The sequence below is a fragment of the Eulemur rufifrons genome, chromosome 19, assembly GCF_041146395.1.
Source record: "Eulemur rufifrons isolate Redbay chromosome 19, OSU_ERuf_1, whole genome shotgun sequence".
In the NCBI taxonomy this organism is placed as follows: Eukaryota; Metazoa; Chordata; class Mammalia; order Primates; family Lemuridae; genus Eulemur; species Eulemur rufifrons.
Genome location: NC_091001.1, coordinates 65,392,988 through 65,412,463, shown reverse-complemented (window position 1 = coordinate 65,412,463; position 19,476 = coordinate 65,392,988). Strand labels below are relative to the sequence as shown.

Sequence of the window (19,476 nt, the reverse complement as noted above, 5' to 3'; positions counted from 1 at the left end):
TCTAGGCCACACAGCCAGTAACAGTGGCTGGAAGGGAGCCTCTGAGGGCCCTTCTGGGACTGCAGCAGGTCACACACGCTCCCTGCTTATTAGTGTAGAACACCCTGGTGATTCACACAATGGAATGTTTAAGCCAAGGATGTCACCTAATAGAGGATGTGTTGATACAGCTTTATCTGAGAAATTACATAATAATCCTAAGGTAGAAATGCCATAAAGGAATTTGTGCCTTGGAATAGAGGAGGGGTGTATCCCCTGGGAATTACTCTACGAAGGCTATCAGGAGATTTTCAGTGAGAAACTTACTATCCCAGAATGGGCAAGTGACTTGTGAAAAACGGGGCCCCAGTGGAGGCTCTTTGAGGACTGTCACAGCGTCCAGTACAATTTGGTAAGACAGCCAGACTCCGGCCCCAGAGAGCCTCCAGGGACCCCAGACCAAATATTTATTTCTGCAAGCCTTGAAACCTTTCATTCTCTTTCTACCCCAGAGAACAGAATGAACCTTTCCTCCCACTTTGTTGGAGTTCTCTGAAAGAAATCACGCCAAGTCTCCTGCTCTAGAATACCACCCCAAGCCCACAATCTTCCCTTGACCTAGCCTCCCACCGTCCCACCTGCCCCCAGGACATGGCAGGAGACGGACGGAGGTTAATGGTTAAGAGGCTGGAAGGGAGGGGTGGGGTGTCACAAGCACCTGTCACCTAGCAGGCCCCGGCCCTCAATTCTCCCGTCCCCCAGCCCTACCCGCCCTCTCGCCGTGAGCGCCCACGGGGCCCCCGCCCTCCCCGACTGGGACAGGCCCGTCCCTCCCGCCTCGGCCTCTCGCCACCGTCCAATGGCCGAGGGGCAGGGCAAGCTGAGCAAGCCGCGGCAGCCCAGCCGGGTCTCCGCCCTGTTCCCGGTTCCCGAGCCGGGACCGGAGGCCTTTAAATGCCGCCCTGGGCCGACGCGGCGCGGCCCTCGCCACCTTTCTTCTTTGGGCGGCGGCGGCAGCAGGAGCAGCAGCGCCAGCAGCGCCAGCCGCGACTCGGCAGCCGAGGTCCGGGTCCGGGTTCGCGCAGCAGCTGCCACCTTCGACCTCCGGGCCCACGCTGCCAAGCTTTGCCCCTCCCCCTCCCGGGCTGTGCCTGCCAGGTCGGCGCCGGGGCCCCCGGCGTGCGCGCGCGCGCGTGCCCTTGTGTGAGCGCGCCGGCGCCAGTCTCGGACCCGCGCCCCCGCCCAGTGCACGACCGCCCCGGGATCCCCGCCCGCGCGCCGCGTCCCACGTCCCCCGCCGCCGTGCCGCCACCCGTGCACCCCGCCGCGCTGTGCAAGAAGATGGCGGGATCGGTGGCCGACAGTGATGCCGTTGTGGTGAGTGTGGCGGGGTGCACGCGAGGCGCCCCCTTCCCGCCGCCCCGCACGCCGCAGTCGCCGGCTCCCGCCGGGTTGGGACAGAGAAAAGCTGCAGGCCCAGCCTGGCGCCCCGCGCGCGCGCGAAGGCGCCCCGGTACCTGTTAGCAGGAGCCGGCTGTGTGCGGATTGGGGTTGGGGGACAGAAGGGGCTCCCCGGGTTCGAGGACTCCAGGCTGGGGAGGGTGTTTGGGGACGGACAGAGGGCCGACAGCCCCCTCTGTGTGCTGCCACCGCCAGCCAGGTGTGTGCATTTTGCACGTGTGAGTGTGCGCGTGGGTGAGTGTGTCCGGGGCGCTCGCCCCGCCACCGCCCCCAAAGTCCCGGGGATTCCCCCTTGAAGGGTTTACGCCTAGGGCTGCCGAGAGAAGTTGAGCGCCACTTCAGCCACGTCCTGGAGGACAGGCCTGGGCCACAGCGGTTCCAGAAGCGTTTGCAGTTGGAGAGGGGCCTGCCCTTCTCCAGCACCTGGGCTCGGGCTCCGTGGTGTGACTCGACCTTGATTTTGATGTGGATCTGAAGGGTCTGAGGATCCTCAGAGGCTTAGCTACTGTACTGGGTGGAAAGGACGGATTTTGCTGAGGGTTGGGGGGTATGCGATTTTTTAATGGGCTATGAAGAAGCATCATCTGCAGACACTGCCTGAGTGTATGTGAAACGCTGCCAGTTCCACCAGATTTGTGTAGGTTCTTATACCACCCCCCAAAAAAGAGCCTATGGAAAGCCAATCTGTGTGCTTCTATTTTTAGAAACTAGATGATGGGCATTTAAACAACTCCTTGAGCTCTCCAGTTCAAGCCGACGTGTACTTCCCACGACTGGTAAATGATTTTGCTCTGTCTCTGCTGTACCCTCTTCCTTTGTAATTGCATTTTCTAATGGGTCAGGCCCTCAGGATGTGAGGGCTTGGCTCTTCCCTAACAGGCTGTAAACTTCCTGTTCTTTATCCAATCCTTTGCAGATAGTTCCATTTTGTGGGCACATTAAAGGTGGCATGAGACCAGGCAAGAAGGTGTTAGTGATGGGGATCGTAGACCTCAACCCAGAAAGGTAAGGCAGAGTGCTTGTCGCCCAAGAGCTGTCAGGCAGTGGCAGGGCCCTGCCCACTCCTGTTGTGGTTTAGTGCTCCTCCTCTTCCTCTCCTTGTGGACAGTGTTGCTAGTTGGGAGTGCCAAGAAAGTACCATGTTCCCATGAAAAGAATGTGTATGAATCCTAGCCATCATTTCTCCAGACAGCTATTTATATCAGAGATTATAAATACAGGCCCACATTTTCTCTTTGACCCTTAGGGAGGCCAAAGGACTTTTTTTTTTTTTTCATGGTTTTGAAACATGGTACTTGGAGCAAGAACTATAAGAACCAAACTTAAGATATTATCTGAAATGGATTAAGAAAGACACAGATGTTTGGGTGATTTGGGATATTTGAAATCTCCAGTTTTAGTCATTTTCAACTCCACTAAAGTTTTCACCAGAGCTGGCTTTAGGTAACAAAATAAACTGGTTCGAGTTACTTCTCCATAGTCTAACCTCTCTTGAAAAGAGTGGTGGTCCATTAAGAACAAGACAAACCCAGCGAAGAAGGAGGAAATCTGGGTCCCGGGTCATTTTGAAATGTTGTTATGTCCAACCCTGAATAAATGAGACATTTTCTTTTCAGCTTTGCAATCAGCTTGACCTGTGGTGACTCCGAAGATCCTCCGGCTGATGTGGCAATTGAACTCAAAGCTGTGTTCACAGACCGGCAGCTACTCAGAAATTCCTGCATATCTGGGGAAAGGGGTGAAGAACAGTCAGCAATCCCTTATTTTCCATTTATCCCAGACCAGCCATTCAGGGTGAGTACCTCGAGTGCCTCAGCCCCAAGCCCTGGCAGGGCAATGATGTTCTGCTTATCTAGTGTGTGCCAAGAGCACTTTAAGCAGCCAGAATTTCTGCATGTCTAGGAAATTTGTCACCCAATGGTGAAAAAGAAAAAAGATCAAAAAAGCTCTGTTTGCTGATTTAAATTAATACTTGTCATAGTAGCTCTTAGCTCTCTTTGGCCTGTGCATTTAGTAAATAGACCCATATTTACATGTCCAGTGTTAAGAATAAATGCTTTTCTATGTACTATCCAACATAGTATGAGGCATATAATAGATACCTTCTTCCAAATATCTGATTAATAAATACTAATAAGTATCCACTTATTAAGTATTAATACTTATTAATACTTAAGGTAATAAGTAGCTCTAAACCTTATTTGTATGACTTTTTAAAGAATATAATGATTATCATTTCATTTTCTCTTGTTCTCTTTGCTAATGAGGCCATGTCTGTGTCCTTGCTTCCCCCTCTGGATTAATTAGCCTCAGTCTATTTCATGGTCACAGACTGTGGCTGACACATTCCTTCCCTTGGGTCTGGATGAATATAGAATTGCTCCCCACTATCTGGTGGGCAGGAAGCACAACCCAAACTTCTCATCCCATCAGGCAGCATTAGCAACACCTTCCTCAATGAAGGACAATGCCATATAAGAGATACAAGTAATGATGTGTTAAAAAGGATTTACTGTCAGACCTAGTGATGAAATTGTCGCCACTACATCTTGTTAACATTACATCACAATAATGACGACTCAGGTAAAAGCTCCATGTTGCAGATAAGCCCAATAAAACAGAACTACCCTTTACCTGTTGCTCTTCATCTGGAAATTTTCAAGGGTCTTATGAAGAAGGAATTATGTCTCTTCCTACAGTTTGAAGGGAAGATAAGAATCTATGACTTTTACATCAATGATAGAATTGATATTGTTGCCCTTTTAATTATAGTCTGGGGAAGGTACCCCTAACCCATAATGCCTGCCTACCTCCTTCTCTGGTATAGCAATGTCCCCTTAGGCTCCTCTTGGCTGGGACAGTTTCTTAATGGTGAATCTTAATGCATAGCTCATGAGTGTGAGTAACCAGAGCTTCTGACTCCCAGGAGAAATATAAAACTCCCCCAAAACAAAATGGAAATTAAATAGGTCCTTCTTGATGATATAATTTTAGTAATAATATGAATTAAATGTGACTAACATCACATATGAAGTCTCTCCTTGCATGGTGAAAAACAGTGCTTTTAATACATACATCATAGCACACTACCAATAAACCAATAATTAAACTCTATGGTGAATTACTTAAGTAAAAGGGGAGGAAAAAGCTTTTACCTTATGGAATCAGTATTTTTGTTGGGCAAGGAAGCTTTGTTAATTACACACTCTTGGTCCAGTGGTAATTACCATGTAACCTTCTCTCTGCCCCAGTGTTTACCATGTTTGAGTGTGTAGACTATTATTACAGTTCTGCCTGGTGAGGGGCTCCTCTGAAGGTGGTATAGAATTGTTCAGGGGATAACAATAGAGGCATTAAGTGCCATACACACAAATCTGTACTGCTTAACATCACTTCCTGGAGTGCAGGGAGAAGGGACAAATGTTAAAGCATAAGCAATTCGAAATCTCTAATGGATATTAAATAATGCAAAGCAGTGGTTCTTAAAGTGTGTTCCCTGTTCTAGCCACATCAGCATTACCTTGGCACTTGGTGGAAATGAGGATTCGTAGACCTTGCCCTAGACCCACTGAATCAGAAATTTGGGAAATGGAGCCCAGCAATCTGTATTCTAGTAACCCTCCATTTGGTCCCAATGCGTTCTAATATTTGAGAACCACTGAAGATAATGCCTTTCTTTCTCTAAAGTGAAATACTGTGTTTTCCCCAACAGGCTTCATTGAAATTGTGAATTGAGATTATTATTTTGTTTCTTCCAGGTGGAAATTCTTTGTGAGCACCCACGTTTCAGAGTATTTGTGGATGGACACCAGCTTTTTGATTTTTACCATCGCATTCCAACATTATCTGCGATTGACACCATAAAGATAAATGGGGACCTCCAGATCACCAAGCTTGGCTGACGTTTAAACCACCTCTATTTCAATTAGGATCAGGTGCCACAACTATCCGACTGTCAGTCTGGAAGAAGTGTCCTAGCAAGATCTAGAGACTTAAAAAGAAACAAACGGCAAACTTTACTGTCTCTTCTTCCTGTGCAGTTTAAACCCAAAATGACAACTTCAACCGTGGATTGCCATTGGGAAGCTGTGGGGACAAAGACACCAAGCCATTATTCCCAGGACAAAGTAATACATTTTTGCTGGATTTCATTCAGACTAAACTAAAATGGATTTGTGATGATTTGTGATTTGGTAGCAAATTATTCATCTTTTCAAAGCAAAGTGATATTTAGAAACAAAAGTGCTAAAGACACTAAAAAAAAAAAAACAAAAACAACGGTACACCGAAATCAACACATTTCTGCACTGAAGTGGAATTGTGTAGCACAACCAACATTTTAGTCAGGGTATTTACATAGAATGTAGGTTGTTCAAGGTTTGGTTTTTTTTTGTTTGTTTTTTTGTTTTTGTTTTTTTGCACAGCATAATGTTAATTCAGATTTTTGAAGCTTTCTTGTAGTTATTTATTCATACTTAGTGTATGTATTAGAGAATGAGCAATGTCTCAAGAACAGCAAGTTACAAACTTTTGAATGTACAAATAGCTTAGGTCCAAGGGGGGAAATGACATATTACAACTATGAAACAGGTGAATTAATACCTTAAAGAATTGAGTTCTATTCTCCATACCCCTAATCTTAGGATATCTTGATATAAATTGCTGTAAGTGCTTTTGGGAAAACTCTGAAGCATTTCCATAAAACTGCTTTCAAGTTATTGTTGATTATGTAAAATTCTATTTACATTGTTTTTCCTTCTTACTGTGAATTAGCACAGTATTGGCTTCCTTAAGACTAACTACTTCTCCATAGATTTATATAATAGCTCATTAAGTTGGTATTAAATTAATTGACAACATAAGAGGTGATTGCATAGATAATTTTTAAATGACTATCATGTAAACTTTTAAAAGAATAATGTGACAATGATTCTGGAATGCAATGTAAAGCAGAAGCAAGTGGCCCTGAATAACTTACTTGGAAGTAATTTATATCAACTTAAGCTGTTAGCTCATTGTATGACTTTTCTTATGTTACCCTCACCAATATCCCTAAGTAATGCCTTTGGAGCTTCAGAGTAGAAGGTGCTTCCTACTGTGTGGGCTCTGAGGAGATAGTAGGACTAGAGGGGGTCCAGATGAGGAAATGATCCAGTTCGTTTATCTGAAAGGTTATCTCCCAGGACTCCAGGTTCTTTGAGTCCAGCCAACAGTGTGAATGCTTCCAACTAAGCTGTAGGAGCTTCCTTGCACTTGTGGAATGGATCAAACAGTAGAGTGACTCGAGCAGGAGGCTGCAATATTGTAAATGTCACTGCAAGGCAAGGGATGGTTGGAGTTCTGGGTACTGGACTTCACAAGCTGCATCGGCCCTGGAGAGAAGGACCATTGGCATTGCTTTGGTCAGGTAGTGAGGGAGACAGGGGTGCTGGGGTGTGGGTGTATTTATATATAATTTAGGTTTTGTTTGTACAGCATACTATGTCTTATAATGGCACGTCCTTGTCCTGCTTTGCTTTTGGGTTTGTTTTTTTTTTTTTTTTACACAACATGCAGAGGCACTGAAAGTGGCCATGTCATTTTCATGTGTCGAGAATGTAGACAGTGTTTCAGTACCAAAGTCTAAGATAAACAAAGCAAACTAAAATTATGAATTTTTTATAGGTGATATATTTGGATTCTTCTCAACTTTGAAACTGTTTAGCACAGTTCCATTGTGTTACATAAGAAGATACTTTGTCCAACAAGACTGGCTGTACACTGAAAAGCTTTATGTACCAGGTGACTTATTTAGCCATTCAGCCACGAGGGCTGTTCTGTGGCTCCAGGTATTTTCAGGCCTGTGATTAACTTCTCATGGCTTGTCACTAAAAAGCCACTAAATTTGGGTGTTTTGGAGAGACTTAGAGGGCACCCTGAAATATATTTGTAGGAGTTTTGATTCCACTTATGGTGGAAGACCTCCATAGGACTCCTTCAAGTGGCTAACCATTCCCACCCACTGCATAATTCAGCAGAAACTGGAGGAGCTGTGAGTGTAACTGATTGGAATTGACACTCTTGTTCTCTCCACCTATCAGCTAACTCCTTAGCAGCCAAGCCCTAAGGCAGCTTAGTGTGAAAATGCAGTGTTAACCCTTTGTTACTCTATGAGGTCAGTGGGAACCTCTTGGATAAGCCTATTGGGATTAATCTAAGTGACGTGATGATTTGATTCAGATACAGCTGAATTAATAGGGGGCTAATCCAGCTGTACTAATCCTTAGCTATAAACTGAAAACAATGTTCACACCCTTTCCTCAGCCTCTGAGGTCAAAGGTGGGAATTTCAGGATAGAAAGTGCAATTTAAAGCTTCACAGGAAAATATTTGAGAATGTAAGGAGTTATTTCTGACCAGAGCCCTAGTTTTGCAATAACCAAAACCAAGGCGTATAAATAACAATCAGGCTCTGGGGGAATAAAAGACAGGCTTTAGACAATCTGTCCATTTCTACAGCAAAATGGGAGTGAATGTGTATTATCTGCTTAAAAGTTAATAGAAGTGACTTCTACTTTTGGACTATCCCAGAATTGTTTTAAAATTATTTTTTTAAATTTTGAAACCCCATTTCAAATCTTGCCAACCCCCTGAGAGATCACTTTTAGAATGGATGATTTGTTAAAATGGAAAATTATTTCATTTGTGTTAAAAATAAAATATCCAGAAAGAGGGAAGGAGCCCTGTTGCCCTGAGAGAAACAGCCTTGGCATTTTCCGGCGTTAATGTAGAAATATGGTTCCTATGATGACATATTTTCAAAGAAACACTTTCTTATTTACTGCGTGGTGTAAAATGTTGCTAAATGTGTTGTTACATTATGTCACTGCTGAAAGTTATTTGCACTATAATAAAGGAATTTTATACAAAATGGTTTCCAGTTTATAACATGCTAAGTTCAGCACCAGGTACAAAGTACTTAGCATAACCACGTGGTGGGATAGTGATGCCTCACTTTCACACTCATATCCCAAGAACGTTTTTTTCCTGTTTCCCACATCGATAAAAGAAAGGAAAGTGTCTCAGAGGCCCTCAGAGACCTAATAATTTACGTTGTAGATGAACTGGGTTCTTTTTTATTATAATTTGCATAGAACAAATTCACTTTTTTTGGTGTGTAGTTCTATGAGTTTTAACACATGCATAGATTCTCACAACTACCATCTCAATCAGGATGCAGAATTCTATCATCCCAGAAAAATTCCCTTGTGGTTAAACTTGTCTCCCATTCCTAACCCTAATTAGGCAACCATTGCACTATAATAAAGGAATTTTATGCAAAATTCTGTTCTCCTGCCCTACAGTTTTGCATTTTCCTGAACGTCATAAAAGCCGAATCATACAATATCTAATCTTTAGGGGTTGGCTTCTTTTCAGTTTGTATCACACATGTAAGATTCATCCATGTTGTGTATATCAGTAGTTTTTCTTACTGATGTATTTCATTGTATGACTATACCATAGTTTGTGTATCCATTTACCTCTTGAAGAATGCAGTGGGTACTTAATAAATCAGTAAATCCAGTCTTAGCAGAGTGTATATGCAATAGCAAGATTGCATTTCTCTTGGCTTCTCTGTCCTGTAGCTTGTTGCTCCCTCTGTCAGAGCTTTTGCAGTTAAGAACAAGCAGGGAGAGGTCTGTTAAGGTGGAGACAATTTGCTGAGGCTGTTGGGCAGAGATAGGAGAGCTTCCCCCACCCCCAGCCTTGCTAGGAAGGTCCCTTGGGTATGTGACATTATACTTATGTTATGATAGCATTTTGGATAAGATGGTCTGGAAAATATCCATAATTGGAGCCTCTGAGTGCCACAAACCCTTTATTCATTCAACGAGTATTTATGGAGCTGTGTCAATTGCTGTTCTAGGCACTTGGATCCATCAGCAAGTAAAAAAGACAAAGGTCTCTGGTGGTTTTAAACTTCAGTGTGCTTAGGAATCACCCAGAAATCCTGCTTAAGAGCCAAATGTCCACCACCCACACCCCCACACCCCCCCAGGAGATTCTGTTTCAGTAGGTCTGGAGTAGGGCCCAGGGGTTTGTATTTTTACAAAGACTCTTGGATGGTGTAGGTGGTCCTGGATCCCCAATTAAGCAACTCTGCCTTCGGGAACTCCTGAACAGTCACGGAATCAAAACCATTGGTTGTACCGGCCTTGAGATTCTGAACTGTGGATTTTCTGTGAAAACTGCATTGCAACACAGAGGCATCCTGCTCTGCCAAAATTCTGCAACAGTCATTACATTACAACTATGTGTCATTGTCCCTGGCTTAACCTTCTCTCCCCCTACTCCTGCCTCTACCTAAAAACTAAAACACTATAGTGAAAGAAAGTTTGCCCGTCAACTGAGTTTTGTAAAAATCCTCCTTAATTGGGTTGGTTTAGGACCCAGGTAGCACACTGACACCCATTTTAAGTAGTGAATACCCCTAGAAAGATTTAGGTTGCGGGGGAGGCCTGTCTTCTTGGTAAGCATTTCAATTAGTTATTCACCAAAGAATCACCAGGGTGGGGCCCAGTTGTTTGTAAGGCAAATACACATGGTGGCTTATAACTTGAAAAGAGGCAAAGAACAAGTGGTAGTGGCGAGTGAGCTTTCATGGCACTTTGGAAATGAATTTAGAGCCTTCCTCCCACAAGAAAATGCAACTGAGTATGTATACACTGCTACATGTTTGCCTCAAGCCACTTGCTTCCTAATCACCGTGGTAATTTCACAATGATATTTCCCTAACAAAAAAAAAATCTCCTGCATAAGACAGAGAACTGCCTTGCAAAACACATACTTCATCATAATTAATTAAAATGGGTGTATCCAAGGTGCCGAAACAATACCCAACCTAGAGAGCAGAAGAAGAAATAGCCACTGACTCTTTCTCTTGCTTTGATACACCCTTCCAAATCCCAGGGAAAGACAGTGACTAGGTGAGCAAAGCAGAGGGGAAGGAAGCTCATTGTTTGATAGGACAACACAGACAGTCCCTAAATAATAGGCGCTGGGAAACGGCAAGCCAGCCAAAGCCTTGGAGATGATGTGGGGTTTTGGGGGCCTTCCAAGCTTTCGTGAGTCAGAACAATAACAAACATTTGCTAATAACCCCAACACCTCCCTTTCTGTCAGTATTCTGTCATTAATTCTAAAAAGACAGACGCAGATGATCAAAGCTTACCTAAACAGTTGGTCTGGAACGGGAGGAAGTGAAGCGGTGAGTCTGTGGTGAGGGTGAGGAGGTGGGAATTGGGTGCTCAGGCCTCCTGGATTGCGCTGTATGCTCAGGTGGGCGCTGGAAACCTCCAGCCTGAACTTACCCCCTATGGGAAATCAGGATTGTAATGCCACTGTGACAATGTGTTTAGAGAGCGAAAAGTGACAACAGGTTGTACAGGGACACCGATAAAGCCAACAGTTCAAATAATCACAACACCAATTTCTATAATAGTCCTCCACAGTTTTATAAAGAAACAGTATGAAAAGTGCTAATTCTGAGGCTAGGTTCTAATTCACCAGAATATGCTTTTCGCATATAATTTCATTGGAGTTTCATTTTGTTTCAAATCTAACCAAAATTAGCAGTGTATTAGGCAATATTTAGAGTGGTGTTTGTAAAACATACTTAGGGATTTTTTTTTACTCTGAATTATTGCAGCTGTTCCAATATTAGAAAGCACCATTTTCCCTAATGCAATAAAAATGACTTTAGCTCAGCATAAAATGACACTTAATGTTATAATAAAGAGCGATCAAGGAAGATATGCACAAAATAATGAACTGCTAAAAAAACATGTTATTTAAATGACAATCATCATGGAGTAGTGTGGTCTGTTACTCTTAAGATTCTAATTAGCCATTCACTTACCACACATTTTTTAAATTCTCAAATTATTGTACGCACTATGGAGCACAAGACCAGAGTCTTTTCTTTGAGGAGGTTGGAAATAGACCTACTCTCTAAGGCTCTGATTAAAGTCAGATATTGGGGTTCCCTCACAGGTTGATTGGTTGGTTTTAAGGCAATTAACATTCTCCTTGCTTTTGTAAATGATATAAATTCTTAATCTGTGAATTTCCTTAGACAAATCCTCAATAACTTCAAAATTAAGTAAATGATTTTAAAAATTCAGGCAAGTTGAAATTCAGCCAAGGCCAACGTACTGGCCTTTTTACATAGCTTGTGCTTTTAAAGCATACCTGTATAGTTAATTCACACGCATAGTTCCTCTTGCCTGTAAGAGAATCACTCACAACTGATGCTAATGAGGCTAGGTATGAATGGAGCACTTTTATACGAAGGCACCATATTAGACACTGTGGCTTATAAAGAGATAAACATATATATCATTTGCCCTTGAAGAATTCATGATTGTGTATATATAAAATACATGTAAAGATGAATGGCAACAAATAATTACAGCCAGATTGAGTGGGCAGAACAGTGCATACTACAGGAGTCTCGGGAAGACAGCGATTGCCACTTGCTGGGGTGACAGTGCAAGTGGGGGAGTTGGGGGCGACATCTGTGTTGAAAGGATTTCTCCTGGGCTTCCATGGGCCTGAATGCCCTTTGTACCTTTGTGGGCACAAAACTCACTGGTATATACTAAATTCCAGTTTGATCTGTGGGGCCAGAGTTGGATTTCCTAACGCTCAGTGATGTAGCTGAAATTCTGGCCTCTCAAAGAAAGAGTTCAGGGAGGAACTTTGTGTTCTTTAATTATAAAACACATGGGTCTCTGGTGGAAAACAGACCTTTCTTTAACGAAGCCCTGAGGAAAGAAAGGGTTGCTTCGTGGACTATCTATAAGGAATCACATTGTAAATGCATTTAATGTACTCAAACTTCAGCTCCACACATTTGGCACCAAAACACAAAACAAAACAAAAAACACTATATGTAGGAAAAGGAACCACTTAAATACTGTGGGCAATTCCACCTGTCATCCCATTGAGCAGGAGCCTGAGAATGCAGATGTGACGCCAATGTGCCTTCACTTGGTTCTGTTCCCCTGGTCTCTCACAGTTGAGCCCTCTAGCTCCCTGCAATGTTGTATCAGTGCTTAAAGATACCATTGGTATTTCTTATGCATGGGCCCTAAATACAAACCAAACCCTTCTTCTGGTCCTCAACCAAAGAAAGATCTGCTCCACTGCTAGGTGAAAAACTACAGTATTTGGTTTACTAAGAGCTAATCTCCAAAGTGACCCCTTCCTAAGGGATTTTTCCAAGGGAAATTTTAGCCTTAAGCTATTTTTGCTGACTTTGACTTATATTTGCTTTATATATGGTGACTTTTGTACCTAACCCCTGGATGAGACAGACTTCCACTGTTTATCCTGAGTGGATAATTTTCTTGTTTATACTTAATAGCCAGTTCCTCGATAGCCGATTTCACTCTGTGAGCTCTGGCTCTAAACACAGCATTGTCCAGGAAAACCTCCTGTGGTGCTGGAAATGTTCTATAATCTGTACCGTCCAATATAGTAGCCACTAGCCACATTTAGTTAGCATTAAAATGTGGGTAGAGTGACTGAGGTACTGAATTTTCTATTTTATTTTGTTTTAATTAATTTAACTTTAATTGGCCACATGTGGCTAGCGCCTACCACACTGGGCAGTGCAGGTGTAGAACGTCAGGCTCTGCTGGGCTTATGAATCCTCAGAGAATATCAGGGGCAGCAGAAGTTCCTTATCTAAACCCAAGTCGTGTTCACCTTCAAATCCAGGAAATTCTAGGTGCTTTCTATAGGCTAGTGGAGGCCTAGTCATTTAGGGCACCCAGGTGCTCCTGGTAAGGAAGACACCCTAGGGGAAGAAAGAGTCATCAGGCAGTTCGTTTCGGGAAGACAGGCAAGCTTGAGAAGGAAGAGGCAACTCTGCGGTCCCCGGCCCAGCTCAATGGAGCCACACCTGAGTGCTAGAACAAGGGGCTGCCATAAACCCCCTGCTTCTCTGCGAACCCCACGGCTTCTCTGGAAGGTGGTGGCAGATGAACAGCATTCCCATTCAATCCTGCTCGATTCCCGAGCAGCGCCTCAGTGCCCCGAATGCTGCCAGGTGCCGGCGGCAGTCTGGGCAGCTACAGCAGTGCCCACCTGGGCCTGACTCCAGTAACCTCTGCACACCCGTCAGCAGTAACATCGATGCCTCTGGCGATCATCGGGAGTACAGTTGTCCATTTAGGACTTGCAGTGGGTATCAGGAGCATTTATTTATTTTCATTTTCTATGTGTAAACCATAAGCGGCTGGTCTCCTGTGAACATCCTTGGTTCACCTGAAGCCAACCTTGAAGAAGGATGCAGTGCTTTGCCATATCCTCAAAAAGCAAACCTCCGCCAGAAAGCATTAGGGAGCAAGAAATTTTACTGACCATTTTGTAAGAGGTGCACTTCCTCACACACAACCCAGGAAACAAGGGCATAAAAATCCCTATTAGACATTTTTTTCACCCCAAGCTCCTCTGTAGCTTCTAGGTCCTCTCCAGACCCTCTCCCAGGCAACTTCTAAAGATCCCCCAATTCCTTTCCTGATGCAGAGCTACTTGGCCTGGATAAGCTCTCCTTGGTGCCTTTTAAAGCATTCATCCAGCAAGGCCATTTTCTCCTTAAGCGAGATTCTTCCCCTAAGAAAAGTAAGATTTCTCTGTCATTTTATTTGTTAATTTCTTTAACACCCTGTCTCATGCCCAAAAGAACTCAAAGCAGCAAAAAGTGAAAACACCAAGACAGGTGGGAGGAAAATGCCAGGCACCTCCTGGTACTCTCTATTCTCAGGATTCAGGTTTTCATGTCTCCTCTTCAACTTCCCCAGCAACTTTATCCTAAAGAAGTGGCCCCTTCTCTCTCAGTATTCTCTCTTCTGTTTGTTTGCTTACTGTCCATGTCTCCCATTAGGTAATAATTTCCACCAGGGCAGTACCATACTGTAATAGTCTTGGTCACTGCTGCATCCTAAGCATCTAGCATGGTGTTTGACACATGATAAATACTAGATACATGTTTGTTGAATGACTGAATGAACGGTAGCCAAGATGTATTAGTTATCTATTTCTATGCAACAAATTATCCCAAAATTTGGAGATTTAATACAACAATAAACAGTTATTATCTCACACAGTTTCTGTCAGTCAGGAATTTGGGAACAGCTTAGCCAGGTGGTTCTATCACAGTCTTTCATGATGTCCACCAGGGCTGCCATCCACCAGGGCTGTAGTCATCTGAAGGCTGGATTGGGGCTGGTGGCTTCACTTTGAAGGTGGCTCATTCCCGTGACTGTTGGCCACAAGAACTTCTCCATAGGACTGCTTGAGTGTCTTCACAACATGGCAGCTGGGTTCCCCCAGAGAGATTGATCCAAGAGTGAGCAAGGCAGAAGCTGCAACATCTTTTATGTTCTAGCCTCAGAAGTCATACTTCCACAATACCCCATGTCTTACCTAGGTTAGCCCTAGCCAGTGTGTGAGGCAACCACACAAGGGTATGAATACCAGGAGGTGGGGATCACTGGCAGCCATCTTAGAGGCTGGCGACCACGGACAGCTAATTCTTGATACGTGCCTTGAAAATTCTGAAAATTATTTGAGTAGTTCTAGAGTTCCTAGAAGGTAAGTGACAGTGGACAGTGGAGCCAAACCAATGCTGTTTATGGCTACTATGTTTCCCTGGTATTACCCTCCACCCCCCCCAACCCCCACTGCCTGGGAAATTTGTGTTTCCTACAGAATGTCCTTCCTCTGGGTCTTGTACATCCAAATGCTCAGAGTAAACTATAACAGACAGAGCACGAAGAACCCAGAAATTCCTAATGGATCTCATATAGCAAATTTTCATTTTATGAAATACTATGAAAAAGTCTTCCTAAAATTGTGGGCAAAGCGTAGAAAATTGTTCTTACCAGGAACCTCAAATAAACATAACTGTATTTGAATAAAGGATTCAATTTAATTTTTTTCAAGTTAAAGAAAAATCTATATACTCCTGAGAAAATGTGGTTTTCTTATCTGTCTTTAAGTTTGATGTTTTGTTTTAATGGAATTGGGTGGGAAGATAGACTGAGGAAGCAAAATCCATGCCCAGCACAAATCAAAGGGCAGAAACTCAAATGCCCATAAGGGGCAAGCACGTGACATAAATTGGTAAAAATGGGACAGCTGCCACTGAGACCTAGCCATTGTTGCCACAGTGAGCCATTGATTAAAGTTTCTAAATTTTCTTTTAAAAGAAAAGTCAATATCTTATCAAATGTTACAAGTAAGTCAAAATAATTTTAACGATGTAGACCAGTATGGCCCTGGATCTGGCCTATAAGCTGCCATTTTGCAACCTTTGCCATGAGTTAAAGAACAGATGGAATAATAACCACACGTCTGGTTGGGTGCTGGCTGCTTCTTGTGGTGTGGTCTTTTGAGAGAGCTACTAGGCCTTTTGGTTTCTTCCAATTTACTGAGAAAGTTTTTCATTCTCCTTTCCACAAACATTCTCTGCTTATCCACGGGGGAGGACAGCAGGGGGAGGCAAACATGCCAAGAGGGGTTAAGAGAGGCTCATAATTCAATGGACACAGAAGCTGAAAGAAACAACACACTAAAGCACACTTTTGCTACCATTGGACCTCCTTGTAGGTGAGACAACCTTCCAAAGTGGAATTTCTTCTGTAGCCTACAGCAGGACAACCAGGTTCTTACACAGCCAAAGAGGAAACCAGGCTTTGTCTTCCCTCCATCCTCAGTAATAAAATCATCTGGGACTCGTCTCACTGGCTGTGCACTTGCAGTGCCTTCTTTGTATTCGGCAATGTTTTTGAGGGAAGTCAGTGTCTCTCCACTCACAGACACTGTGTGAAAGAAAAGGGCATGAGGACAGACAGAATGGGATTCAAAGTTTGCCACTTACCAGCTATGTGACCACTTTGAATAAGTTTTGACCAGTCTCATTTTTCTCATCTGTAATATGGGGTTGCAAAAATCTTCTTTACAAGATTATTATATGGATTAAGCAAGAGATGGTCCATAACCATTAGGGCTACATCAGGGTGATGATGCCCTCACCTGATATTTTAAATTCTGGGCCTCACCTTTGCAGTTCCTAGTCTATCTGAAATGTAGAGCTTGCAAAGTTCTCATGTTGCAGATGAGAAAAACAAGTCCTGAGAGCTTAGGTGACTTGTCCACTGTGTGTCTTTGTTGTTGTTTGTTGGGACCATGGGCATGTAGGAACCAGCTCAGGAAGGATGATGTGTGGCCTGAGATAGCGGTGTCCTGTTTGGGCTCCCGAGGCCATTGGGTGGTGAGCTGGGACACTGGTTACTGTCTTCGTTGACTTTTTAGGAGAGGCTCATGGGCCTGACCCAGCTCCCAGCGATGGTTAGAGGGATTAATTGGTGGTTGGTAAAACACCAGTGACAGGGCATCCTTATTCCAATGAGCCACCCAAGTGCACCCAGTAGCTACAGCCAGATGGAAAACAACCACTTAGGCCTTAATGAACTCGTTCATCTGTAATTCTGGGGAGTCCTGAGAGCCTTGCTAATTACTCCCATTTTTTTGTTGTTGTTGTTTTTGTTTGGTTTGATTTGTTTTGGTTTGTTTTTTGTTCATTTGTTTGTTAAAGGTTGTCCTCACTGAGCAGGTCCCTGCTTTGATTAGCTTGTCTCAGTCATCCATACTGTCACATCCTACTTTCTAGACAGATTTTAAATCACTTGCAAATGCAAGGTTATTGTGTTTTTATTTTCCTGGTTTCAAATTCTGCTCGCTTTACCTGACTGGTAACCCGAAGTGCACACTTCTTTTTTTAATGCATTCTAGAACCTATTACGACCTACCCATGGCTCTAGAGGAGAAGGGGGTCAGATTTTCCTTTTTCCACAAAAAGTAACTCCCTAGGTAAGCAATGAACAAAGCATTAGATCCTTTTTAGATCAGGATGGTGGGATGTAGTGCCCTGCCACAGGCTTTTATGGAAAACTCAGTATATGAGACACCACCTGCTGCCCCTACCATAAAAGTAAAATGGAAAGTTGACTCGTGTTCACACTACAGTAAGTTCAAGGTACACCTCACTCTACTCATTCTGTGGCCTAAAAGAGGGACAGCTCCCACTTATGCACTAAATTTGCTACAGGTGGGGTGTCTGGATGCAGGAGAGTACCAAATAGATAAGCAAGTTCTGGGTGGCTGATTGTTTGCAGTGGGTGGTGGACACCACAAAATCATGTTCCAGAATGTCACTCACCTGCCTGCTGGAGGGCATGGTGTTCCCACCAGGAGGGTCACTCTCTGGAGATGAGGCCCTGCCTCTGCAAGGCACCTGTGAAGAGTGCAAAGAAACCATCTGGAAGGACAGCATATGGGACACGGAACCAGGGCTACCGGGAGAGAGGGGTCTGACAAGAGGCATGGAGCTCACTCTTGAGGTGACCTAATATTGCCATTTTACAGGTGAGAAAACTGAGGCCCAGGGCTTGAAATCACACAGTTTGCCAAAGGTAGACGTAGCAATGGAATCCCAATCTCCTGCTTCCTAGGCCAGGACTCTTTGCATGAGAAAAGCCAGGAGAAGGAGGGGGCAGCATGAGAAGTGTAGGTGAGATGGGAGTTTCCAAGGCTGCTGAAGAGGCACCGAAGGGAAAGGAGCTGGCATTCCAAATCTGTCATATGTTTTCCCAGGATAATCCCAGCTTAAAGGGCAGTGAAGGTGACCCCCCCCCCCAACCTCCATCGGGCCAAGGAACTGAATTTTGCTTCAAGACTGAGGAAAACATCTGAAAGAGAGAAGGGCCCATTTCAATTTAGTTAGATGCCCTACAAAAGAGAGGGCTGAGATGAAGCACTCTCAGGTGAACTTGGAAGCTGCAGGCAAATGCAGTAGCCTGCTGGGAGCACTGGAGACGGTTCAGATCTCTAGAGATGCTTCCAGCAGAAAGTCTGTGGGAAGAGAACAGAGACAGATTTATCACCTGTGCTACCTGAGAATGACATAATTATGCTGAGGCAGGGGCCAAGGGCCAGCATTGCCAGGCGTGCCCACTGCCTACGCTGCAGGCACTGGCTTGAAAGGGTGGCTCACTCTTGGGTCCTGGGGTCTCCACTCTGTGAAGGACTGTTCACCCTTATGAAATGGGGAGGGGAAAAGGATGCTAAGGGGCCTTCCAAGGTAGGTCAACAAGTGGGACTATGGGCCCCAAGAGGGGGATAATGAGGAGGTTGGAGATGCTGGACCTCAAGTTTCCCTAAGTCTTGTGGGGCCCCACACCCTGAAGCAGGGCCCTAAGCAGTGCCTGTCGGGGCGGGACAGTGCATGCGTTCGGCTCCCTGGTGGGCAGGAGGCCCAATCCAGCAGGCTGAATAGCAGGGCCCACTGCAGAGTCGGGCCTATTGCAGGGGTGGCTGTGGCTCTGTGAGGCACCTGGCATTGGCCCTCACAGCCAGATCCTCCAGTTTCTGGGCTTCCCCTCCCCACCCACACTCCCAAGAAGATGAGCTTTCACTTCTCCTTCTATTAACTGACCAATGATCTAATGTGGGAGTTCCAGGTGGTAGAGGATACAAAGGCCAAGTGCAGCTTGGGTCTTGAGGGAAAAGGTGCAGGAATGGCCCAGCTCTGCTGCTGTAACTTTCTTTCTATCACACTCCACCGGCCGCCTCATCCCCCTCACTCTGGATCGTATGCTGTCATAAACAACCCTCATCTCACTGCCCTAAAACAGCAGAGGCTTACTCCTCGCCTGTTGCTTCACGTCCATCTCAGGTTGGCGGAGGGTGTCGGGCTCCACATCATCCTTGCCCGAGGATCCAGGCTGATGGGTCTCTGTCATTTGCACCAGTCACCCTGGCAGTAAGCACTGAATAACTGGGCCTAGCGTTTTTATGATGGAGTCAGTTTTCTTGCATGGGATGGTTCTGTCCAAGATAATCAGGGATGGAAAGTGTGAGAATATTCATCACAGGGCAGAAAAAGGCCAAATCATAAAGATTCAGGAAACTGATTCCCAATTTTAAA

General features: G+C 44.5%; 1 protein-coding gene across 1 annotated transcript; it reads left to right on the top strand.

Moving 5' to 3' along the window:
* The first annotated feature begins 1,075 nt into the window (after positions 1-1,075).
* On the top strand, positions 1,076-8,309 carry LGALSL (galectin like). The gene is made up of 5 exons (XM_069494172.1): positions 1,076-1,356; positions 2,145-2,216; positions 2,357-2,445; positions 3,057-3,234; positions 5,199-8,309. The coding sequence occupies exons 1-5, from the start codon at positions 1,321-1,323 to the stop codon at positions 5,340-5,342; spliced, it is 519 nt and encodes a 172-aa protein (XP_069350273.1). The 5' UTR covers positions 1,076-1,320; the 3' UTR covers positions 5,343-8,309.
* Positions 8,310-19,476: the final 11,167 nt, after the last annotated feature.